This window comes from Vicugna pacos, chromosome 12 (assembly GCF_048564905.1).
Source record: "Vicugna pacos chromosome 12, VicPac4, whole genome shotgun sequence".
Taxonomy (NCBI): domain Eukaryota; kingdom Metazoa; phylum Chordata; class Mammalia; order Artiodactyla; family Camelidae; genus Vicugna; species Vicugna pacos.
Window position 1 is genome coordinate 35,952,891 of NC_132998.1, and position 26,432 is coordinate 35,979,322.

A 26,432-nucleotide genomic window follows, 5' to 3' on the forward strand; every position below is an offset into this window, starting at 1 on the left:
AAATAATATATAAACTTAAAGTTAGGAAGTAAATCCACAATGGGTTTTCCAAGACAATGAATTATTTAGTATCAAATTTTGTGAGCCCAAAAAACCCACAATAAAAATTCAAAGTAATAATGGAGATGATGATGATGATGATGATAACACTATGAAAGTCAGGCAGTCGTGGGCTAAAAATGAAAACTTACAGACTTACATGCATATCTTCAGTGAAGATGTGTGTGAAGCCACCTGACTGAGAGGAAGGAGACACTTTTATTATTCATAATATCCAAAGGAAATGAATAGTGTATTTTTGTTATAATACCCAAGTCCTTTTTAATAAAGTAGAGACACTATTTGCTAATCTGAAGAGCCCCTGGGCTTATGCTCACTGCATGTCCTCTACATAGTAAATAATTATTCAGCTCTAAAGAAACACCAGTGAATTCTGAAAGCCTCTGAGAATAATAATTTTCATTGCATCAGTCTCATTTTTGATAGATGACAGCATCTCACACTTTAAAAGAACTGATTCAAAAGTTAAAAAAGTGGTGGTTGAAGAAGATTAGGCAAATGTTTAGGCCACTCCTCAAGCAATTTACCTTAATATTGAGTTGTGTTGGTAAGTTTTTGCAAGTCTTAGCTTAGGAGTATTTACTCTCTCAATGCACAATGTTATTCAAGAGGGGAGGGGGTGGGGTGGTTAAAAGCTAGAATCTGGAGCCAAACTATGGGTTCCAGTCCTGGTTTTATCACATCTTGGTCACATGACTTTGGACAAGTTACTTAACCTCTCTGTGCCTGACTTTCCTCATCTGCAAAATGGATGCTTCCCACCCCACAGGCTGGGTGTGAAAACAAAATGAATGAGTGCACAGTAAGTTCTTCCTATCAGCTGTTTATATATATATATATATATATCTCCATATATTTTATCACTAACCTAAGGCAAATGACCACAGTGCTGTTGCCTTGCTAGTTTCTAAAAATATTTTTAATTACTATGCTCTGTAGCTCTTAAAGATAAACTCTTGAGTTTTTTTTTGATGTATCATAAGTAATATTGAAATTAAATGATAAAATTTTTAAAGCATGCCGAGTAACCCACTTTAAATGAGTCAAGAGGACGAAAATACAAATTCAAACATTCAGTTACATTTTTTTGGTAATAATTGAAACTTTAGGTTATTTTTATATCTTATTACAGTAAATTTCTTCTGCAGAGAATTTTTGCTTTATAATTTCAAATCTGTTAGCCAAAGCAGAAGACCTCAAACTCTTTTGGTCATATTTTCCTCTAGCAATAAGCAGAAAAATCAGACTCTGGTTTCTAGTTCCTAATATTTTTCTGCGGAACCAACCTTATGTCGATAGGCGATTTAAATAGATGGATTCTTGTTGTTTTGTTTTGTTTTTTTCAGTTTTTCTTTTCTTTTTTGGAGGGGTAGGTAATTAGGTTTTTATTTATTTATCTTTTTTTTTTTTTTTAACAGAGGTACTGGGGATTGAACCCAGGACCTTGTGCATGCTAAGCATACATTCTACCACTGAGCTATACCCTCCCCCTAAATAGATGGATTCTTGACCTTAAATAGGGAAATACCAGTCTGGCTCCCTAGCTTCAAAGGCTCCTTCCGCTTTTTATTCAAATTTCTCTCCTCTAGGTGGTTGGATGCTCTGCTTACCCTTATTTCTTATTCTTATTTTCAGCAAAACAAAGTTGTCAATATAATGAAAAGCAAGGCTTTAAAAAGCCAAAAACCAGCTGGCAGGGCAAAGAACCAAAAACTGGGAATGCCTGGGCCTCTGAGAACCTACCGTTCCCTCTGGGTTTGCCTACTGTTCTCTCATAGGTGTTGATCACCCAAGCTCTCCCTCCACCCGCCCAACCCGCAAGCCTAGGGGAGGCGGCTCCTGGGTCCACTTAACGCAAGGACTCATCTTCAGCCTAGAATGCATTTCAACTGGCACTGTCCTAACAGAACATGTTCCTCTCTGTTCTATCTCTTCTTAACTATTGCAAATTCAATTTTAACTTAAGTCTTCTCGATAGGATTCTGATAAATGCATGCTTGTTTTCCTCGGGTCTTCTTCCTTCTCACTTGAGTTTCCATGGCTTTTCCAGTTGCCTTTCAAGACTCTACATACCCTGAGTTAAATCGGTTTGCCTTCTTGCAACTCTCTCTCTCTAAGATAATACAGCATTGTTCCTGGGATTTTTTTTTTAAACACTAGCAACAGCATTCCTTTACATTCCTCTATCTTGCTTTTGATTACCGAATTTAAAAGACAGGAAAATTTCTTTTTCAGGCCACAGATTACTCTCTTCAGCTCTCAAGGGCAATCATTAACTGTAAAAACCCACACAGTACTTCTGTTGATGGTAGAAGTCTCTGTTATTTTATTGCTATTAAATTCTTAATGGAGATCTCAGATAGCTGGGAAATAGGACTTGTGAGGCAACCTTTGCTGAAGCCCTGCACAGTCATCCTGATTCAGGGCATTAAACTCCCCTCCCTAGGTGGTGTTCTGCCATAGAAATGGAGGAGGGGGCAAGTGGTAAGTCTTGGCATCCGGTACTCATGGAGGATAGCTTAAAAAATAAATATATAAGTGCAAAAGGCTAAAGTCTTATTTACAGCCTTCTTGATTTACAACACTAAGGCTTAGGCAAAAAAAAATATATAGTGTGTGCTTTATGGAGGTATCCCAACCTCCAGACACAGCATCACATATCATGGTGTTCACTTCTAGAACTATAGAGAAAGTGGAAATTGCTTACAGCATGTGTCTGGTTTCCTGAACTCTATGCTGGCCAAATGTAGATGAGAAGCTACCGGCAAGGTGATACAAGCTCTCTTTTGGTCTGGGGAGATTTCTGGCTCTGCTTAGAAGTCTAGATTTAAATACGACAATCGGTGTTGATGTGTTCCAGAGGCTGGGCCATGCTGTGGTCACCAGCTCTGGACAAGAAAGGGCAACATGGAGGAACTGGGGAATCAGGACGTGGAGGTGATGATAGTGAGTAGGCTATGTGAGTGGGTGAGAAAATGGAGGTGTGAGAACATAAGTGAGACTGAAAACCCAAAGGGTTAAGTAGACTACTCCTCCGAGTCCTAGAACAAATTAATTAATCATTCCATGCAGCTATTTCTACTAAATGAGGATGACACAAACTGATCAGCTAAAGAATAACTGCTGGAGAGAACCGTAAAAACTCTACATGGCTAAAAATGGCTGTGATTAACTCAAATTCTACACACATCTACTTTCCGCCCTCTTGGCCAACAGTACTTTTCATTTCCAAATGAGAAGTAATAGTGAATAATCTAGTAGCTGCGATGGGAGTCATGCAGATAAACACAACAAACTGGCCAGCCCACAATTTATTGATTTTTAAATAAACTAGCTAACTTCCCAGCTACAAATTCAGTTCTAAACTGGTAGTAAAATAAAGCAAAAATCATCAGTCTGAACTTCTGTCCCTCCTAGGTTTTTGTTACTGGACAAAGAGTAATTGCCAGTGACCCATCACTCCTTTATACCCTAATCAATCCAATTAATGGTTATCCTTCTCCCTGCTCTGCTCAAATTTAAGCCATTATTTTGTACCAAGCACATTATCTACAGCTGCCTTGGAAGCAAACACCCGTTTTTTGACAATAGCAACAAGCACCTTCATTATTATTCAAGACTCAACCTTAGGAATATGATCAATGCTCTTTTACCTCGGGGAAGAAAGTTCTCAGAGCAAAATGTTTGTAGTCAAGGAAGGGAACAGTTCCAAAACTATCAACCACATCCAATTTATCCATCTGCAGCTCAGCAAAGCCTGCAAAACAGAATCCCAGGAGCAGTATTTTAACTCAACAAACAATGGGTAAGATCTTCTGGTGTTTTGTCTAACACGGAGTATGACCTTGGTTTTCATTAAAGAAGAAACAATAGATAATTACTTGGTTGGCTGCAGAGAAGAGCTGAAATAAAACACAAAGCCAGGCCTAGACCCTGTTGTTCAGTTGTCTTCTGTTACACAAACAGTTCTCATTACTGTAGCCAGTTTAAGAGTTAAAAAAAAAAGAAGAAGAAGAAGAAGAGAGAGAAAGAGAGACAATAAAAGACCTGTTTTTCTACAAATAAAATTTTGGAGCCTACCATCACGTATTTCTTTCCGGAGCTCGCTCTCAAGGAGCTCCAGCTGTTGACTCTGTTTGCGACTCAGTTCCTTCGATTTGTGCCTGGTCACCCCCACGGCCACTGAGGAGACAGAGATCCAGCATGAGTCTCACATGGTAACTTAAAACACAAAAAGGAAAACAGAACCAACCTTTACAGCTCTTTTACGGAGAGGGAAAGGGAAAGGGGGAGTGGGGAGGGGGAGAGACAGACAGACTAGTGACTTAAGAGGTGGAATTTATAAGAAGAAAAATTCCCAGTGAAGGGTCATTCTAAAATGGAAGATGCTCAAATGCAACAGAAAAACAAACCAAAAAAAACTACTCATCTTAAAAAGTAAAAACTAAATCAAATAACCTTCACTTGTAACCAAAGATCCCAGTTGGCTGAAAAGTAATGAAATAAGCCAAGCTTCTCTGCAGCCAAAGGCCGCTTATATCGTTCCGTCCTTTTTTTTTTTTTTAATGTTTCTAAACATCCCTGGAGAAATAAAGTTGAGCCTCAAACGCAGGAAAAAAGCCTACAGATCCACACTGAGCTACATAAGCCAAACTTGCGTAGATCAAATGGGGTGACAGGATGAGTGGTCCACAGTGAACCCCCATATCTGGCTATTGCTTCTTTCTCCATTTCATTTTGTTTCTATCTGTGCTGTAGAGGTAGTATACTGAACAGGTTCAGCTCTGGGGCTCATGTCCCTGCTCTGCCATTTACTAGCTGTGTGACCTCAGGTAAATTCCTTAGCCTCTCTGTGCCTAGCTGCCTTATCTATCAAAGTGTGCACAAGCTCACTGCATGCAAAGAGAGTTAGCAGGCCACATCATAAAGCAGTGAGTTTTTCCCGGCTGAAATCTCCAGGGGAACCCACAGTGGGGGCGTTTTGTGGGTGGCAGGCCTAGAGCCAGGTGTGTTTGGTGTTTTCCCTAATGATGTGATTGACAGACTAAAGAGCACACTTACTCAAGCTGCTGATGACACATACCTCCCTGGAATCACAGTAAGAAGCAGGTGAGAATTTTAAAGGGCTTTCCAGATACCCATGAAACTGAAAGCGGTGTGTCAAATTGAGACCATTTCACCTTAAAGAGCATAGACCACCTCTACAAAGGGAACAGAGAGGACTGGAGAGTAACAGAAAGCCCAGGAAGAGAGCAGAGGTTTCCAGTAAGTCACAAAGTGGACGTGACTCCAGGATGAGACCGTTCTATGCAGAGCTGTCTGACAGCAGCGGATTCTCAAAACAAGCCCAGCACTTAGAATTTGTAAGTAATCTTCTTATTTGAAGCCAGCATCAGCCTGGACTTTATTAAAATATCAGGCCCAATTCTGGATTCCAAATACATAACAGTGGTGGATAACTTGGGGAGAGCATAAAAAATACCTGAAATGATCATCAATGAGGCAAAACAGGGTCTCCGCAAAATTAGTTCATTCCATTAGGCCAGTTAACCATATACGTAAATCTTTCCCTCACTGGGCTGGGAATGACCCAAGAGAAAGGACCAGAACAGAATTTATCTTCCCTAGTTCTCTGTACAGTTACCAGCAACATAACAGGTGTTCAATAAACATAAGGTAAATGGATGCAGGGATGGATGAATGAATGAGTATATAGGAGACACTAGCAACTATTAACAGAACATGTTAGAAAGGCAATACCTGTGTTAAGGCAAGGAATATGCAGTACTATATAGCTAAGTTCTTTTTTCTTTTTTTAAAGGACAACAAGAGGAAACAGACTTAAAATGAAAAGCAGCTCAGAAACAGAGGCCAAAACTGAGTGGCAACAGGGACCAGGTACACAGATGAGTTAAGTTGCCTGGGTAGAGACAGTAGGGATTGGTGGAGACTATGGCAAAAACCCAGTGAACATATCCCCTCTCTCAAGGGGTAGCTGCTACTCAGCTCCAGCTAAGTGATGTTATGGAGAAGCTGGGCCAATGATCCAGATCTTTCCAATTTTAAAGAGATTTTTAAAAATACAACTCACCTAATTTTAAAATGTTGTCAACCACTTCAAAGTTTTAAAATGCTACATGGGCCAAAAAAAATGCATCGATGGGCCAGATTCATCCAATGAGCAACCATCATGGGATCACGTGCTTGGATGAAACTTGCAACATTTTAATACATGGCACGGATCACACTTCCAAAATATAGTTCTGCCAGGAAAAGCAGGGCTGCAGTGCGGGTGAGAGGAGACAGGGTGAAATAACTAAACCCTGGGAGTCCAAAATTCTGGAAGAATTTTGAGGACATAATGTAAAGGGGACATTTCTCATCACAATTCACAGGATCTGGGAAGCAAAGTGGATTCTCTCTAACACCAAGATACTGTCTTTGTAATCCAGCCTTTTATTAATAAGGCATCCTAAAAAATGTTTAGAAAGCCCTCAATGTGTACCTATTAATCCTTTCCCAAAGTTTTGATTTGAGTTTTCATCCACTGATACTTAATTGAAGCAAACAGCCCTGAAAGTGGAAAGTCTTTCTGCCTGCCGAGAGGCCCCAGGGAATAATTTCTCTGGCAAAATTAAACAGGGCACTTACCAAAAATGACAATCACTAGCAAGATGGGAAGTCCAATCAGAAAATACCAAGTGGAGAGAACTGACTCCCGCTCCACGAAGAGCTCCAAGTTTCCAAGTTTGACCTAACGGGACAAAGAGCATCGTTAGACCCAGTCGAGGTGGGGCCCACATCTAGGTACACAGTTTTTTCCCCCAAATGTTGTCTCCAAGATGCCAAATGAGGTGGCAAGCTAGGTAGAACATCTGAGTTCAAGTTCCATCCCTGGGCAGATGAGCTCTGTGACCTTGAGCCAGTGGAGAACATTCCCCATGCCTCGGTTTCAGATTTCACTCCAGTCAGTTGAGCTGTGAGGGACCAGACCTACAGATTTTACACTGTGGTCCTCTTTGCCCTGGGAGTTTTAAATGCAGGAATGAGGGTAATTAAGAGGGTAACCTGTGGGTGAGAAACCCTCTTACCCCTTGACTAAGGAAATAATCCAACTTTTTTTTTTTTTAAATCTCTTCTACGTCTTGTGTTTCCCTTGACAGGCCTACTTTGAAGTATGCAGCCTGTGGTAAAAGCCAGTCTGGCAATGCTGCCTGCATGATCCCCGAGGGCCTTTTCCAATTTTAGTTTTTGGTTATAAAAATTTTGTAAAACTTGTAAATGGAAGAATTCTCTATCAAGTCTTATTTAGCACTGACGTACAAAGAAGTATTGAGACACATTTCCACCCTGGGAGCCACGGCTGCTCCTGTGGCGGCATCTGGGCCAAGCGGCAGGAGCACAGACTCTGGACTCCAACAGCCCAGGTTCTAAATTCCAGTCTTGCCACCTGCTGTCCTCTGAGTTAGTCACCTAGCCATCCAGTCCCCACTTTCCTCATCTCTAAAATGGGATGGAGATTGTGCCTCTTTGAAGGGTTGTCGTGATGTCGAGACATACTGGCATTTAAGTCAGCGGGCTCAGGGTACTGCTGCTTAAAACTCACCTGTGGCTTCCCAGAGCTGAGAGCCAGATCCTCACAATGGCCCACAAGGTCCTAATGATCTCCCGGCTATCCTTGCTGCCCCCATGAACTCTCTAACCTTCTCGGGATATTCTCCCCTTGCTCTCGCCTCTCCAGCCACACTGGCCTCCTTGTTGCCCTTTATATGCACCCGGCAGGCTCCTAACTCAGGAACTCCGCAATCGGGGTTCCCTGTGCCTGGAATACTCTACCCTAGACAGCCCCCAGCTCCTTCCCCCTCTCATCTGACGTCCTGACTCAGATGTCATCTTTCTCGGGAGCCCTTTCCTGCCCACCTCATAAACCTTGCGGCACTGCCCCCACCCCCCGACACCTATTCCCTTCCCTGTCTCACTTTTCTTCATAACAATTACCACCATGTAACACATTCTCAATTTACGTCCTATACCATATGAGATGCCTCTTTAGGTAAGCTCTACAAAGGCAGGTTTTTGGGGGGTCTGTTTTCTTCTCTTCTCTGTCCCTGTCACAGCACAGGCACTCAGGAACTATTCATGAATAATGAAGGGTGCTGGCGTTTGCTCTCCTCAACTAACTTGACATGTGGGAGCACTTGTGAGTTTAGTTGTTATTATTCACTTTATACTTACTATTAACCTCTTTACCATACAACAGACACACAAAGGGAGGCTCAGCCAAAGCCAAGCGACTTATCTAAGGCCACACAGCTATCAACTGGCACAGCTAGGACATGAACACATTTTTGTTTTGACTTCCAGTCTGATGTTTTTTCTTGTCCTTTATCCAATTATTTATGACAACAGATTATAAAGCATTTGGGGGGGATACAGACTGTGCAGGGCCTCATATAGCATGAACACTATAAAGGGAGATTTCTAAAATGTTTCCCTTCCCCATGGTCTCACATCTTTATTGTGGGACATAAATATACCAGTGAGGGACCCTCAAACATGTCTGGGAAAAGATTAAATGCAGTGAGTATGACTTTGTGGTGGAGGAAACAGCCCATGACCCGTAGATTATCTGGTCTCCACTGGACTCTACTGCCACTTTCAGTGTTCTGGAGAGGCCCCCAGTCTGGGTTTCTGCTAAGACATGTCACCTCTGCATTTGGAAAAAGAATGACAGCTCATTTGTTAATGGGTCTAGAGATTCTGCTTGCAGATGCTACAGTTTAAACGTATGGCTAGGACAAAAGCTATCAAGACTCATTAGTATTATAAACAATGGCATGCTCAATGCTTTGACATTCGAACAGGCACGTGGATGAATTCCACAAGCTATTTTGGAGGAATAATGCTGAGGCCTGTAATAGCAGCTTTGTTTATCTTCACTTAAAGTGAAGATCTCAAGATCCATACAAGATTCTGTCCTGGCTTCCAGTTGAGCCAAGGAAATAAGGTAAAACCAACAGGACTCTCAGGTGACTTACGAGAACTTTCTTGGACGAGGCAGCAATGCTGTTTGCGGCGGTGATGCCATTAATTTTGCAGAAGATGGTGGTGAGATCTTGATTTCTAGTTATATTTTCAAAAGTGCAATTTAATTTCTCCCCTTTTCCATAGAAGAGAGTAATTTCAATGTCTTCCCGAGAAATGTTGAAGTTATCATTTTCTTTCTGTGAAGAACAAGGAGCAGATGAAGAAATCAGGGTGCTCGTAGAAACCCACAAACATAAGCACACCTCTCCGGTTGAGGGGAGCACGTCCCCACCCCCACCCCTGAAGTGAGAGAGACATACTTGAATTTTTACTTCCAATTCTGTGTCCACCTCAGGTTCAGCCCGATACCCCGTAAATCGGGGGTCGTCAAGGTACTGCAAGCTCCCACAATCCAAGTAGGTCTCCTGGACTCTGAGCTTCACAGTGACATTTGTACGCCCTTTTGAACTCAAAGTGGGGGCTGAAAACCTGCAGTGAGTTGCCTTACAGTATTCAGAGACCTGAGGGAGAAGAAAAGAGCATTTTGACGGCTTCATCAATGAATCTGAAATCTGGGATTGAAGAGCTTAGTGACCTGCACAACAGAACCCCTCTGTGCCTCTGTTTTCTCCTCTGTAAAATGGGGTAACAATACTACCTTCCTCACAGGGCTGAATTAGCCCTAAATTAAATAAGAGGAAGTTTCACTAAATTAAAGGAGACTCTGTGCAAAAATGCCCACAAATCCATATAAAAGAGCTCTCAACAAATGCTACTGTGATTAATAATATTATTAGTAATAATGAAAGTAGAATAATTAGAAATAATGAAAGAGGTCACACAGTGGGAAAAAACGGGTACTCAGACAGAAGAAGCAAGCTAGAGAAAGGGAAAGACTCTCCACCATCGGGCCTGGGTGTCCATCAAGGCATCAAGGAAACTCCAGGAAGAGGGGAGCCGGTCCCTCAGCCAGGCTGGCTGCAGGCCTGTGCGCCGCTGGCTGAATCATTCTGCTGGGGAACCTCCCGCAGCGCTTTAGCTGAAATCACTAACCACAAAGAGAAAAAGGCTTTGCAGGCCTAACAGAAAACAGGGGAAACAAAAGTAAAAAGGACAACACGGGGCCCATGAAAGGAAGAGCGTGAAGATGGGAAACAATGCAGAGCGTGCGGCCCCTTTACTGGCTTTCTTAAAACAAACAACCCGGCATGAGTATCGCCATGTTCAGGTCGGCAGGGAGCGGGGCAGAGAAGCTGCTGGGGAAGGGAGGCTGACAAGCGTTCTAAAGAAGAGTAGCTACAGCTTGTGAACAGAAATATGCCTAGTAGGGAGTTTTCCTCTTTGCCCTTTCCTGTCTAACACTGGGATTTTCAAAAGGGGGCAGGAAGAAGCGACAGGTGGGAAAATCTGACACAAAGCGCTGAGATGTGGACCAGCCAAACCTCCCCTCCCAACACCTTTCCAAACTACTGCCCTGAATCTCTCGTTCGCATCTCACTTGACACAAAGAAAACCACGAAACCCACTGCCTCTCCCTGCTCAGCAGCCATAACCCTAGCAGGCTGGCTTTCGACTGAGGATGCCTTCCAGAAAGATGACTGGTGATGGGGTCACCCTAACCCCAGTGCTCTCAACCCTCTAAATTTCTGCTCTAGTGACCAGCTACCACTGTTGAAAATACTCTTCTCCTCTAGTTTCCAGCAGCTTCTTGGCCACCTTCATTGGCCATCGTATTTTTTTTCACTTCTTAAAATGAAGCTCTTCTGCAAGATTCCATCCTAGGCGCTCTTCCCTTCTTCCTTTGTGCCGTCTCTCCGACAATGTCACCTCCCCTAATGACAATGCTACAGAGATAACCCGTCATGTCTAGCTCTACTATCTCCCCACACTCTGGACCTGCCATTCCGACCACAGCCCAGGACCGCTCAGCCTGGAGGACCTGCTGACGCAGGCACCCGGACGTGTGTGAGATGTCAGCAGGTCTTCCTGGTCTTTCTTAAGTTACTGCTTCTTTGTATGGTCCTATGTACCGTTTCCAAGATAATCATAAAAATACCTATTCTCGTGTCACCACCTGCTCACAGTGAAGATCTTTATCTTCAGCAGCTCCGTACTGCCTACAGAATTAAGGGCAAAGTTTCCAGTCTGATACTCTCTTATGGCCCAATATGGGTTTCCAGGAATCCCTCTGGCTTGTTCCTGACCCATCTCTGGGTTCCATCAGGGCTCACTGATGTTCCCACCTGGGGCCTGTGAGTAACTTGTCATCCTCAGCACCTGAAATCGCCTCCCTGCTTCCACTTGTCCAAATCCCGCCCATCTGGCTCCACGCCACACACTTGCTTAAATCCAACCAGACTGAATTTCTCTTTCATGTGGAAACACCTAGTGCCTTCTCGGACTTAGTGTGTCTGAGCTGGAAGGGAATCAGAGGACTTAGAACCTCATGACATTCTGTGCTCTCAACTTTCAATCCCAGTGTAGATTAGCCATCTCCCTCCATGCAGGCAATGTGAGTCTCTCATTTCTCTTCTGCCCCTGCAGCCAGCAAAGTGTTTTGCCCACAGCAGGTGCTCAATAAATTCTACTTGATTTAGGGACAGTTTTGGGGAGGGAAAGCAAGTCTACTCACAAGTACAGGCAATACCTCTGGTCAGAGGGTCAGTCTATATGAACCATTAAGCAGGATGTGCTGACAACATGGAGACGTGGTCTGGAATCAGACACAACGTGAGGCTTGGCACTGGCCCCGAAAGGTGTCAGCAGGCGGCCCTGTGTATGACAAGGCTCTAAGGAGAACCTAGGAAGGCCTCCTGGATCTCGGCCTGAAGCCACAATGGTCCCAAGCAGAGGCCAGGTCTGTGGCCACTCACAAATCTGCCAGCTTTGGCAGGAAATAGTCTGGCTGGGCTTAATCTTCACACCTCTCGTGAAGGAAAGACAGAAAGGGGAAGAAAGCGTGGGGGGAGTGTTTGAGAAGAGCTGAGAAGTACACTCAGAGGCCCTAACATGCATCTGAGATCCATCATTTCCTGTGACAGGGGCCAGGTGTGACTCATGTTGGGGTCAGAACTGAGTGAGGGGTGGGGACCAGACCCCTGTGTGGGGACATGAAAGGCAAGAGGAGGTGAGGTCAGAAGGCGGGCACCAGACCAGGTAGAGGAGACGAGGCCAAGAGAAGGAGAAGCACATGGCAGGGCCTCTGGACTGAAGCAGGTCACTTTACCCCTGACCTACAGCTCTGTCTGTGCAGTGGGACCACCACCACCTACTCTTTACGGAGATGCTCTGACTCTTTACATCACACCTCAGCCACTCACAAGGCATTTTCACACATATTCATAAACACTGTCTCATTAACGTGACTTGCCACAAATTACACATGGAGGAAATGGCAGGTCTTGTCACATCAAGTTCACTCCTCTTCCCTCTGTGCCACAACTCGGAACACACAACTACAAGTAGGAGGTATTATTTCCATTATGGCACAGACGGTATAGATCATAGATCCTGCAACAGGTAAATGCTCATAATAGCACAAAGGCACAGAAGCAAAAAATATCCCAACAGATTTTAGTGTGACGAAAACAAAATCATCCTTGACAGTAACTATTATTACAAGCAGCTGAAGACTTACACTTTCGTTTTCTTTTGGTTCATGTGAAATGATTAAGTTGTCAATTACATCAAAATTTCTGCCCATGATGGTTATGTTTTGACCACCACTGCAAGGGAAAAACAGTAACAGGAGTTTCACAGATAAACACACAGGTATCTTGCACTGAAGAATAAACCTATCAATGTATTCATACTTACTATTAAACTCAGTTACATTGGAGAGCAAATTGATGAATTTTAATTGCAAATGCAGGATGACTTTACAGGTCTTTTAATGAGCCTGGCCACAGGGTTAGCATTTTTAAGATACACAAATATAAAAATTCAGGTTTTAATTCTATGAAAATGCCCAAATTCTTTTACAGAATTTTGAGTTCTGTTGTGTCATTCTGCCACATATAATGAGATCATCAGCTGTACCTTGAAAAGGGTTCACTAAACAGAATTTTGTTCAATTTCTGTTTAATCTATATGAAGATTCTTCAATCTTACAATTTTCAAGATCAAACTCCCAACCTACCAATTACATTTTATGTAGAAAGACACGGAACACTTTGGACAAAAAATTATAAATGACATTCAAGTCTAAATTCCTATTTGGTAAACCATATAAATAACAGCTATGTTCCTCTCTCCAAAACTAAGCCAAATGCTTTCACAGATTCTTAGCACATAATTGCAGATAAGCAAAGTGGTCATTAGATGTGAAATAAACAGCTGCCCACAGGGTTACTAGACACTCATTCCAAGGGACAGGAGTCTGGGTCAGTCAGCTCTGTGGTCCAGCGGGGCCCATGCGTACAAGACCAGGAGGTGGGCATGAGCAGGCCAATTTGTGTAGGGTAGAGGGAAAACACTGAGCTCTGAACCTTCCACTCATGAGGGTGAAGGCTGAGCTGGCCTCATGCCAGCCTGTTACGATTTCTAGAAAACCAAACCAACACGCTCTGCCAATGGCCAGGCTGCAGAGCCACACTCTTGCCCAGCAGTAACCGAGAGACACACACTCAGAATGTCACAGGTGACAGGACATTAAGAAGCCTCTTATTTTATGACAAAGCAGAACACGGGCGGCCCAGAGCACAGTACCCTGGGCCAGACTGCCTGGAGCTTGCATAAGTTGTTTGAATGCTCCGTGCCTCAGTTTCTTCATCTGGGAAAAGGGCTCCCCATGGGAGACTCCTTAAGCTTGTGAGGGTTTACTGAGTCAAGAGATATAACACACCAGGCATGGGGGAAGTGCCACATCAATGTTTACTTCTATTTATAGAGAGAATTTAGACCCATGACAGAGTCCAAACCATTCTAGAGCCTTGGTTTGGAAATTTCAGTTTTCCTTATGCCACTGTTACGGGCCAAAGTGTTGAAGTCTCAGCCCCCAGTGTCTCAGACTGTGGCTGGATTTGGAGTTAGATCTTTAAAGAGGTAATGCAGGTTAAATGAGGTCATCAGAGTGGGCCCTAATCCAATATGACAGGTGTCCTCATACAAAAAGGAGATTAGGACACAGACAGGCACAGAGGGAAGACCACTGTGAAGACAGAGGGAGAAGACAGCCATCTAGAAGCCTAGGAGAGAGGACTTGGAATAAATCGGGCCTGACAGCACCTTGATCTTGTACTTCTAGCTTCCAGAATTTTGATGACATAAATTTCTGTTATTTAACCCATCCAGTCTGTGGTACTTTGTTATGGCAGCCCCAGCAGCCTAATATAGCCACCTCTCACATAATCTTAAATAAGAATATTAGAAGTGATTTTTTCACTTTCTTTTTTTTCTTTTTAACAAAGCTTCATCTGCAGATTCACCTAGACAGTACTTTGAAAGTTAGTTTCATGCTGTGTTAGGTGGAGAAAATATCTCTAGGGTTATATTCCAAAATCTCAATGTGAATTTAAATTCAACTAGGGGGAGAATTTTTTTTCCCTTAATATCACGGAGTTGTCTAAAAGGGGTTCTTTGGAATTTCCATATCTCACTTAGGGAGTATCTTTGAAACGCAGATACTGTTTTTAATTTAGACAGCTCCCAATATCTCCTCAAATTATTCAAAACAGCTTATTCTAAAAGTTATAAAAGGAAAGATGTAAGAAAGAAAAGGTTTGGAGTCATGGGCAGGAGTGAAACATCGTGAAAAGGGTTATGTATTTGTATCGGAAACTTAGGCATGGTTACTTCAATCGAACATGTTTTGAAATGTGTAAGATTTACACGATCTGAAGAGAAACCAGAGTCTGAACAGACGTTTTAGCTGTGAGTTTCCCAGCAGCCATGGCTAAGAGTAAAACAGGATGGACTCAAACTGTTTACTGTGACGAGGGGAAGCAAACTGTTTATGAGGCATGTGTTTGTTTTCTAAGAATAAATCCTAAATTTCTGCAAGGAGGACTTAGACATGACAATTATTTCTATGTTTATCTGAGTAAATTCCATGATCTTTATGCATGTGACCCTTTTAACCACAACGAGGGAAAAACATGCGCTAGAACATACCTGATCCAGGTGGTGGCAGGATAAATGAGGGAGCAGTGTGGCAGGGCGATGTAAGACAAGGGTCCCACGGAAGAACAGTTCCCGCCGTCAAACTGGATACATACATCCTTCATTTCTTTTCGGCTTGATGGAAGAGAGAACTTCATATGGGTGTCATTGAGCACATGGCGAACCTGTATCCTAGAAAGGGGCAGAACGAGAACTCTTAAACGACACAGACGCTTAGCACAGTCAGTTACCTAAGGTGACAGGATATGAGTTTCACTTGAACTACAACAGCTCACAAACTATCCGAACAGCGGCAGGCCACTGCCGATTAATCAGGGCCCACTTGTCCAGCTGGGGCATTAGCTGGGGAGGGGTTCCTCTTTCTTTCATGCATTTTTATGTTTTTATCTGCATTCCCATGGGAAGTGGGGAAAGGAGATGTAACCATTTTCTTTACGAAGCACTGCTAGAAAGTGGAATGGACTGGGTATTAAAGTCTATTAAGGAATTACCATTAATTTTGTTGGGTTGATCATGGCACTATCTTTATCTGTGAGAGAGAAATCCTGAAGGATCTCTGAGTGAAAGTACATGATGAGATATCCTGAGATATGCTTTTTAAAAACTCCAGCCACCATCCTTCCCTCACTTCCAAAAATGCAGAGGAGATATATGAAACAATACTGGCAAAACGTTAAGTTCTGAAGCTGGAGGATGAGTACAGAGAGGTTCGTGACATTCTTCTCTCTTGTGTGTGGTTGTAAATTGCCATAGTGAAAAGCTTGAAAAAAAAGAAGTCCCAGTCAAACACTGGTGGGTAGAACCCAGCCCTGGGCAGAGATGGGGATTCTGCAGTTCAACGAGCAGGGAGCTTAAGACTAAAGTCCATGCCAAGAGCCCAGGGTCTCAGGATGAATCAGCATCAGAGCCAAGCTGCCTCTCAAGTCCCTCCAGACTGGCATTTAGCTGGGACTGTCCTGGGTGCTCCCGAAATCTGCAGGGAGTGCCCTCGACACCCTTCAGAAGTCAAAGCAAAGCCTTCTACCACATTCCCTCTGAAACTGTAGCTTCCTCTGTACATCACATCTACAGTGACCCTCTAACGCACAACTCATGAAGACAGAGTTTTGTCCAAATAATGCCCAGTATAATTAAGCTACATGAGAATCTATTATTACCACTTAAAGGCTATGTGCATGATTATCAACTTTAATGCATATAGCCTTTAAAGTACTAATAATAGATTCTAACAATAAGGCAAATTCAAAAAACATTCACATCAGTCTGTACTTATATCACCTCAGATTTACATTCTAAGGTTTTATATTCAGAGCAAAGCTCTAGGAAATTCATTGTAAAATGGCTGATCGTTAAAATTCAAACTTGTTTATCAATTTTGGAAGGAGACAGACAGAAATGTGGGTCATTCCACTACTATTCTTATATTTTTCTCTTCAGGATAACTAGACATTTTAAAACACCACCTTAAAAGATTTCGGGATTACGGCACGAACTCAGGTGTGAGATTAACTGGGTATTATGTTTACTGCTTGTGAACTTGGGTGCACCACACAGATGTGGTTACTGAGATGCCACATGCAGAAAGGTCTCTGAGTCGTTTAATCTAATAACTGCAGTATCTCAAGACACATTCAGAATTGAAATGAGAGCATAAAGAGTCAGAAACAGGGTAATGCTCTGAAAAACGGCTTATTTTCCAGTGAAGTTGATTGCCTTTCAGTGAACACACAGGTGTCTAACTTCACAGATTTCACTACACAAAATGAAAGATTTTTGCAGCAAGGTATTTTGCCAGGATAAATGGTACAAAAATACCTATGTCGCATAGATACAGCCACTAATGTGCACTTGATAATTTCAGTAAATAGTAGAACCTAGGAGAGCCCCCAGTGAGCAGCTTTTCCCATCAAAAGGACAGACATCCCAAATTTACTGCTAGGAACAGAAGGGGATGGCAGTTACACACCGCAAATGAATTAAAACAGAGAACTCAGTAAATAAGTGTGGCAGATTAAAATGCTGTACAAATCTATTTTCAGAGTTCAGAACCAAGACCCCACACTTCAGTGGATTGCCTTCAATGCATTTCCATGATGAAAACCAGCTCAGTGTTATACTTCGTGTAGACTGCAACATCTTTTACTTCAGATTAACTCACACTTATCAAGACTAACAAGCAGAAAGCTCAAATTATCTAGTATGTTATTATTATTACAGCTCTTTGTGGGGGAAACATTTGCACAAGGGTGTTAGTCAAACACTAAAATTTCCTTCTCTCAAAGTTTCACTGAAAGGGTGTGTTAGGGGAATGGGGTCATAGAAATAATGATACTCAGATGGTATACGGGCCAGATATTAGTGTTGGGGTGTTTTGTTGTTGTTCTTTTTTTTAAAACTAATATATGTTCTATTTAGTTATTATCTGAGCCTGAAGCTAATCCAATAAAGAAAAGGCTACAAAGAATAAAGTGGATCCCAAAGTTTCCTTTTCCAACTTTAGGTCATACATTGGAGGAGAGGCCATATTTTCCCATCAAATTCCAAGGTACTCAACTAATTTTCTAAGTGGGTCATCTTCAAAATGATGTTTGCTCTTCAAAATACTTGATTTTGTTAATGAAAACAAATCAAGGCACCACACAGGCAACATCTTGAAATTATTGTGTACTGATATTTCGGGGGTAACATGGGACAGATTCTCTCACAATTAACTTCAAATGCAGTGTTTAAATTATTTTACTTACTGAAATTATGTTTCATCATATATGCAAACTAATTGCCTCTCTTTGGCCACAAGGGAAAAAACTGACTACATAAAGAGTAGACTCACAGTACTATCCCTTTGGTATAACTCTTAGCTTTCACTACGTTCCCAAGAATAAATGAGTGATATTTGAACTCACACATCCTTATCACAAGTACTGGTTCCTTTCAGAATCATTGTGATGTTAGATGCCTGAGTAAAGTTTGCTCCTGTGACGATCACGTTACTTTTCCCTAAGGTCGATATTTTCTGTGGCTCAATGGACTTAATGTAGAAGACCTATTGGAAATAAAAGATTAAAACAGAAGATCAAAGCTAAGAAATGGCATTGGCCCAAAAACTCTGTTTATGCGCTGCAGTTCGAAGAAATCACTGGGAAATTACAACATTTTGCAAACACAAGCAGACAGTGTTTAATGAAATCAATGAATTCAAGGAAGAGTGCTGAAGATTCATGTCTCTCAACATGCGACAGCATGAGGTCAAACCAATTAGTCTTTGTCTCACAAGACAGTTGAAAATACAGCTGAAGAGTCTGACATTCTGTCTGAAGAGCGAGCTATCACTCGAGTCTCAAAAATGCTGGCTGCCTCACAGCCTCGGGAGGCTCACAGTATCACAACACGAAGGGGAAGACAAGGAGTCCACTGACTGTAAGTCGTCAACAGACTCATCATTAAGTTGGAATAAATATCGTTCTGGATAAATTTAATTCCCAAGAAGGCAGTTCCTATTTCGTTTGTTTCAGTTAGGCTATTAGAATCAAGGAGGATACTGCAGGGGAAGAAAATCTCGAGAAATCAACCTGTTAAGCACCTAACGTCAAATAGCTGGATGCCTAAACTACTGTGGCCAACGGGTTCTACTCCACGGACTGCAGATACCACCATCTCCTCCTGGGTACCCATTAAAAGCTCCATCAGGGCTTTCTTTATTGAGAAAATTTCCCTTGGAATCACCTGATTACTGGGTCCCCATACCATGCAGATTTATGCACCTTACTTCTCTATTTGCAACATCTAATAAAATTCCCCCCTTAAAAAAAAAGCCCTTTATTTGATGGCAAGAATCATTTTACCTTTCAAAGACAAAGCAATCTTGATTTCTTTCACTTTTCTCCTACAATGCTACTGTCTATCATTTTGACCATTTAGTTGTTGTTTTGTTGATCATTTCTAGTAAGTCTATATTCTTCTACAACATGGTAACCAAACAGGACAAGATTCTAAGACTCTAGCCAAAATAAAGCATAGATCTTTAACATGAGTGAATTTTCATACTCACACTCTTGATATTTGACAAGCCCCAGGTCCAGATACGCTTAATCACGTGAAATTTGGCCAAGTCATAAACATTGAGTATATCCACTTAGAGAATAAATCTAGGAAGAAGCCACTTAAGGCACTGGGAGAGCTCCAGTCATGCCTCACACCTGCCTACCAGCTGCTGCTTGAAGCAGCCCACTATTCCTGTTCCTTTGCACATATAATGCTCCTCACGATGGCCTTGCAGGCACTGCTGGGCTGTCCATCCCACTGAAAGGATGTTTCATCATTCTGCTCCTTGACAAACACAGGTGCTATATGGGAGAGCAGTCACCATTACTCATTATCACTATGGATTGGTTTTGCAGATTGAGGTAAATGCATCGTTAATGTCATCACAGCAATGATGTAATGTGACAGAGAATTGATTTCGGTGGCAGAATTTATTTTAATCACTTAGTAAAGGACTTTAGCCCTGTATTTATAGAATCACGAAGGGCCTGAAAGGGTCACTTTAATTATTCTGTTAGAGTTGACTGCATTTTATGGGGGAAATTATCTGCAAGAGTGGTACTTGGAATGGGGGGGGATTAGCAAAGACTTCAAGATAAATCCCTTGCAAATGTCAAGTGTGTGTTGTATAGCAAAAGGCTTATTCTTTGCTCTGACATGATGACAGCTAAGTGAACATGTATTTATTGAACACCTAGAGGATCCCTAGGACAGCACTAGGTACTGTGGGAGACATGTGTGTACTATGTTAGGAGTTGGCAAACTCCGGATTTGCCTGGAGTGACCCAAATCCAGTCCATCATGTGTTTTTGTACAGCCCATGAAAAAATGTCAAAAGAATAGTTATTTCATGACATGGGAAAACACATGAAATTCAAATGTCAGTGTCCATAAATAACGTTTTAGGGGAACAGAGCCACGCCCACCATTTATGCATCGCCTGTCACTGCTTTCACGCTACAACACAGAGCTGAGTCTTTGCAAAGAGACCGCGTGGCTCACAAAGCCTAAAATGTTTATTGTTTGGCTCTTTGAAGAAGAGAATTTGCTGACTCCTGCACTAGAGGGGCCACTGTCTTCTTAGGGAGGAAAGATAGACTGTGTTTTTGTTTTATGTAAACCTCAATGCAGACTCACATTTATATCCAAGTCAGCTATGATTTCTCAGGTTTCTTTCGAGATAGCCCTTCTCACTTCTTATATTTAAACGGTTGACATCTGCTCAAGCAAGATTTCAAACCTGCCAAGTAAATGCTACTTCTTTGCTCTCAGTAGAGAATAAAGAGAGCCTTATAACTAACCTAAAAAAGATTTTTCAGAAGGGGGTTATAGTTTGCTCTGCAGACACCATCAGTGGACCTGCCACATCACCTTATCAACTTTTTATTTCCCCTTGAGTAGAGACAGCCTTGCTGCTTCAAAAGGATTTCATTTTAAAACCTCATTGTTTAGAGAAGTTTCCACTGGCTGTCTAGGATGGGATCCAGCCCTGGCCTATCTCGTGAAAGCAGATGCTTCTAGTCTGCTTGCAAACAGGGTCAGATTAGTTGTCCTTTGTTTGCCTGGAGAACCTCTTTTAATCTTAATAAGCGAGTAAAAGAGCTACCAAGAGGACCTCATTAAATAAACAGTGCAAGTACACAAGAAGAAAAAACACAGGGTACCTATATGGCTGTACTGTACAGTTGCAACAATTCTTAGAAATACAGTATTTTCTGTTTCTGTAATATTTACTGATAAATGTTTTCAAAATCCAGTACAGATAAAAGGGAAAGAATGATCTCACCACACACTCGATATCTTAGATCTATTTCTGTATTTTAATCAAGAGTTAATTCACAACCTAAAATGAAGTAGTGGGCCCCTTAAGCTGACACATACAAGGGGTTAATTTAAAAACATAATCTAGTTTGGTGCAAAGAGATTATTTCTTACAGCTCTATAGTGAGATTCCTCCCTCATCCTATGTCCAAGGATTTCCATTTATCAAATCAAAATACCACTGGCTGTAACCCTTATAGCTCTGTGTTGTCCAGCAATTAACCTTAGAATAGTCCACTTCCTGTCAGTTACATTTTAAAGACTTAAGAGTTATTTTTAACAGGCTGTACAATTTTAAACTAATAAAATACTATGTGCTCTGGTTGCTCATGAGTTTAAATCACTTCCTGTTTTGTATAAAAAAGCACATTAGAAACTGGTTAATTAGGTGATTATAGAATACCCAGTTTTTTTTTTTTTAAACAAAGTCATTATAAGCTCCTGGAGTTAGCAAAGAAATAGTTATCTTCGAAAAGGTCTAAGAGGATTACTCCTGACAGTGAGAGTACCTTTTGTGAAGTCTGACGTCAACACAATTCAAATTACCATGACATTAATGGAGAAGATACCACTATGATTGAAAAGAATATTGGAAAGAGGTACATTAGAAAGGCTTAGATTATTAAGGCCAAATTGTACTCTATTAATCTGTTTTTTAAAAAAAATCTGAATATAGCAAAGCTCTCTGTAAGCCTGGACCTGAATCAACACTCAGTAAAACATCTCTCAGATTTTCAGTCATGAAATTAGTTCAAACAGGACTGGATAAAAAGTCACATGGATTCAAAACCAGCTGGAAATCTGAAACCAAAGGACAGTAGAGAGATGAAAGGTAGCACAACTAATTAAAGGAAAGTGCCCTGTAGGGCCCTACAGGGGTGAGTATCTGGTTCAGAATTATTTAACATCTTTATTAATGACCAAGAAGGATGGAACTAATATATTAATGAAATGTATAAATTGAGAAGAGTGGTAGCCAGCAGTGGAGATGGTAAAGTGTAAAAGGAAGTGAGACATGGAAAGAAAATGGCAAAATACCATTCTGCCAAAGAAAAATGAGAGCATTGAACAGAATGAAAAGGTTATATCCGCCTGATGTTCAGCCCCCAGGCAAATGCTCCTTCATGGGGGCCCCTGGGACTGGCCACATGGAACTTGGGATGTAACTGACACTCGGTCCCAGGAATTGTCAAGAGTCAGCATGTCGACCGAGACAGACTGGAGACTTCCAGGAGAAGGTGACAAACCAAGGCCCTGTGCTGAGCAATCAAGGCTCACTTCCCCAACCTGGGGGACTTTATGGTGAGGCTGCCAAGGCCAGTCCATAAAGTTGTTACTCTTGGTCACTGACCCTTCCGAATGTGGCTCCTCAGAATCAGACAGGTGCCCAGGACTCCGTGACCAGGGAGGGCAGCTCCTCCTCCGAAACAGAGACCTCTGCTTGCAAATTTAACCCCATCATTCAAAATCCACCCCTCTACCGAGTTGTTGACTTCACCATGAGATTCTTGCTGCTCCCGTCCCCTGAGGGCCTCAGTTTCCCATCTGAAGCCTCTTCTGCTCTCCTCATCTTGGAGAATATGCCAGCCTTGCCTAGGTCTGCCATATTCATTCTGACCACACCCCAGCCTACCCTTCTCGTCCCAAGACTGGACATCTTTGTCCCACCCCAAGCCTGTGCACTGATGAGGCAGGCTCTGCCAGCCTAGAAGAGAAGTCCCTTCCAGAATGACTTTTATCATCATTACTACATGGTCTAACACTTGTTTAAATTTGATTGAGTAGTGATTAAAACCCTGGGCTCTGGAGTCAGACTGCCTGAGTTCAAATCTTATGTCTATCATTTATTACCTACTGACCCTCTGCAAGCCAACATTTGTCTATTAAATGGGAAAACAGGCCCATCATGAGGCTTAAATAAAGGGACACTCTGAGCTCAGGATACAGCACAGGCTCAACAAATATGGGCTATTCAACGTAGCACATCCTGGCATTCCTTCGTGTATCTTTTTCTGAGTGCACACTCAGATGCTTCATGAAAACGAATCTCACTTCCTCTAAAATACTGTACGTTCTACGATGTAAGCTCCACAGGGGCATACATCATGCCTACCTGTCTAGCACATAGTAGATGTTCAATAAACACATTTTGAATGAATGAATAAAGGAGCAGTTGGCAGCGAATCAGTGCAGTGTTCGGCCCATAGAATCTACTCTACAAGGTACATATTAAACTTGATTTCACTTTTCAAGGCAGGAACCCTGAAAGAGATGATGTGGACTGCCTGGGATAAGTTAAAATGCACATCAAAAGTGATGGAAGGAGAGAAGAAGAGTCGTGAGGAAGAGAAAGAATCTGAATTCTCCGAGAGCAGGAAGCATGGCTTTGTATGGTGTATTCCTACCAGGCAATGACAGTGTATCGTGAAGAACAACAAATATTAGAACATCATATCACAGATCTTCACAACCTTTCCTTAAGCACAGGAAGTAGAGGGCAGCCACCTCTTCTCTTAGCAGGTGGAGGCACCAGATATAAGATTGTTAAGAAAAGGAAGGAAAAGAGGTTAGGACAGGGCAACTGGGCCAACCATCTCTGGCAGAGACTGGCCCTTATAGCTGAAAGCACTTCTCATCCAAAGGGCAAACATAGTTTTTCGAGTTCTCTTTCCCATTTCAGTGATGCTTTTCCTAACGCAACCCCCCTGGCAAATGGCAAGACATGTTTTGGGGTCACGGTCAAGGGATGGGTTGCAGGGTCATAAAAAGGACCAAAGTGGGATTGAACCAGGAATCCTCCGTATAAGTACCACATCTGTGGATGAGCAAATTAACACATTAAAGAAATAAAATGTCATGAAGAACATTCTACTGCTGCTGGAGAACAAAGTCAAAACCCCAAGGCCTACTGTGTAACACCTTCACCGTAACTTATAGATCTATAGAGTCTACAGATGCAGGTTTCAGGGTCATTTAAGCCCTGTTTTGTTCCATAATTTCCTGCATTCTTCTGCTCCAGCCAAATTGAATTCCTTGGGGTCTTCTGTAATGGGTACCCCGGAATTTTCTGGCGACCCACTATGCTTTTGCTGATGCTAGTCCCTCTGCTGAGAAGACCCTCTCCTCTGTCTCAACATGTCTCCTCCCTCAACCGTTGGCTGAAATGCCATCTCTGTCAATCAATCCACCCGTCAATCAAAGACTTAACCAACTGCACTGATTAAGTGTTTTTAACTGCCAAGTACTGGGCTTAAATAAACAGGAATAACAAAGACAAGGCCCCAGGCAGAGAGAGGCTCTCTGGGTTTGTACACTTCCTGGTTCTTTCCCTAGGTTAATATTTTTTACTTTGTTTTCTTACTTATGTACTCATACACATTCAAGATTCTTGAAACTGCTGAAAAGAGATGTGCCTGATTCATTTGTGTCCTCCTCATGGTATCCTTGGGGCTCAGTGTAATGGTATCTACTAGGGGCTGGATAAACACCTGTAGGAAGAATCAATCCAAGCTCAGCACCAGGAAACCTAAGATTGTATCTGCACCATTCACAGCTCATGTTCCCAGTGCCTGGCATCTAGGAAACACTAGGTACACACGTGATATGGAAGATGCACTGAAGGAAAGCCCTCAATGGCTCCTCTGCTAGGAACAGAGCGTTTGGTGCTTCATTCAAGGCCAGCACAAGGACCAAAATGGAAACCTGGATTCACACATTCCACATGGTAATGAAAAGAAAGCAGTGTATCACAGAGCATGTAAAATCCCTGGACAAATAATGCTCCATTCCTTATCAATCAAAATTAAGATTCCATTCTGAGTCACGTATTTAAAGAAAATATTTCAGTCTCAACAAAATGTCTTTTTCCAAAGGTCACTCACAGAGAAGCACTGAAGATAGGTCTGAGCTTTTGTTTATATCCAGCCTCCTCCTGCTCTCTGGGTGACCCCAGTTCTTTTAACCACATAGTGTCAAAAGTCAGAAGGTTCAAGGAGACACAATACAGGAAACCAGGATGCAGTGACTTAATTTTTTTTAAGTAAAGTTTAAAAAGTCATTGCTTGAGCTACTACTCAACAATAAAAAGGAACACACTATTGGATGAATTTCCAAAGAATTTTGCTAAAAAGGCCAATCCCAAAAGGTGCATCTGATGATTTCATTTATATAAAATCCTCAAAATGGTAAAATTAAAGAAATGGAGAACAGATTAGTGGTGCCAGGGGTCAGAAAAAGGGAGTGGGAGTGAGGAAGTGGATGTTGTCATAAAAAGGCAACATGGGGAAGACTTGAGGTGACAGAGTTGTTCTGTACCTTGACTGTTGTCACTGTCAATATCCTGGCTGTGATATTGTGCTACTGTTTTGCAAGATGTTACTATTAGGGGAAACTGCCTAAAAGATATATGAGAGCTCTCTGTAGTATTTTTTCACAACATGTGGAATCTACAATGATCTCAAAATAAAGTTATTTTTTTTCCAAAATAATCATGAAAAAGAACAAAGTCAAAAGACTTACAGTTTCCAATTTTAAAAGTTATTACAAAGCTACAGCAACCAAAAGAGTGTCATATGGGCATAAAGAGAGACATACTGTCCAATGGAATAGGGTAAAAAGTCCAGAAGTAAACACTTGCATGTATAGTCAAATGATTTTTGATAAGGATGCCAACACCATTCAATGGGGAAAGGACAGTCTTTTCAATAAACGGTGTTGGGAAAACTGGACGGCCACACGGAAAGAATGAAGTTAGGCCTTCTCTTACACCATATAAGAAAATTAATTCTAAATGGATCAAAACCTAAATGTAAGAATTAAAACTATAAAACTATATATAAACTATATATATTATATATATAAATTATAAATATATGTAACATATGTAAAACTATACATATATATAAAACTATAAAAAAGGGGTAAGGGATTAAGAGGTACAAACTACTATGTATAAAATAAATAAGCTACAAGGATATATTATACAACATAGGGAATATAGGAAATATTTTCTAATAACTATAAGTGGAAAATAGCCTATAAAAATTTTGAATCATTATATTGTGCACCTGAAACTTACATAATATCAACTATATCTCAATTTAAAAGACAAGACAAAAAAAAAACTCTTCGAAGAAAATATGGAAGGAAAAGCTCATGACACTGGATTTGGCAATGATTTCTTGAATATAACACCCAAACCACAGGCAAGAAAATGAAAAATAGATAAATTAGACTTCATTAAAATTAGAAACTTCTGTGCATCAAAGGATGTAATCAACAGAGTAAAAAGGCAACATATAAAATGGGAGAAATTACTTGCAAATCATATCTGGTAAGAGGTTGATATCCAGAATATATAAAGA

The 26,432-nt window shown here is 41.6% G+C and overlaps 1 protein-coding gene across 2 annotated transcripts in view; it reads right to left on the bottom strand.

Moving 5' to 3' along the window:
- Positions 1-26,432, bottom strand: part of PLXNC1 (plexin C1) — a 138,864-nt gene that overhangs the window by 44,530 nt on the left and 67,902 nt on the right. For both annotated transcript variants that reach the window (XM_006197949.3, XM_072973227.1), the window contains exons 10-18: positions 18,111-18,250; positions 15,199-15,378; positions 12,725-12,812; positions 9,408-9,608; positions 9,099-9,284; positions 6,712-6,814; positions 4,141-4,242; positions 3,714-3,817; positions 200-238 (exon numbers count right to left, since the gene is read on the bottom strand). In XM_006197949.3, coding sequence (XP_006198011.2) covers positions 200-238; positions 3,714-3,817; positions 4,141-4,242; positions 6,712-6,814; positions 9,099-9,284; positions 9,408-9,608; positions 12,725-12,812; positions 15,199-15,378; positions 18,111-18,250 — 1,143 coding nt within the window. The remainder of the gene's footprint in view (positions 1-199; positions 239-3,713; positions 3,818-4,140; positions 4,243-6,711; positions 6,815-9,098; positions 9,285-9,407; positions 9,609-12,724; positions 12,813-15,198; positions 15,379-18,110; positions 18,251-26,432) is intronic.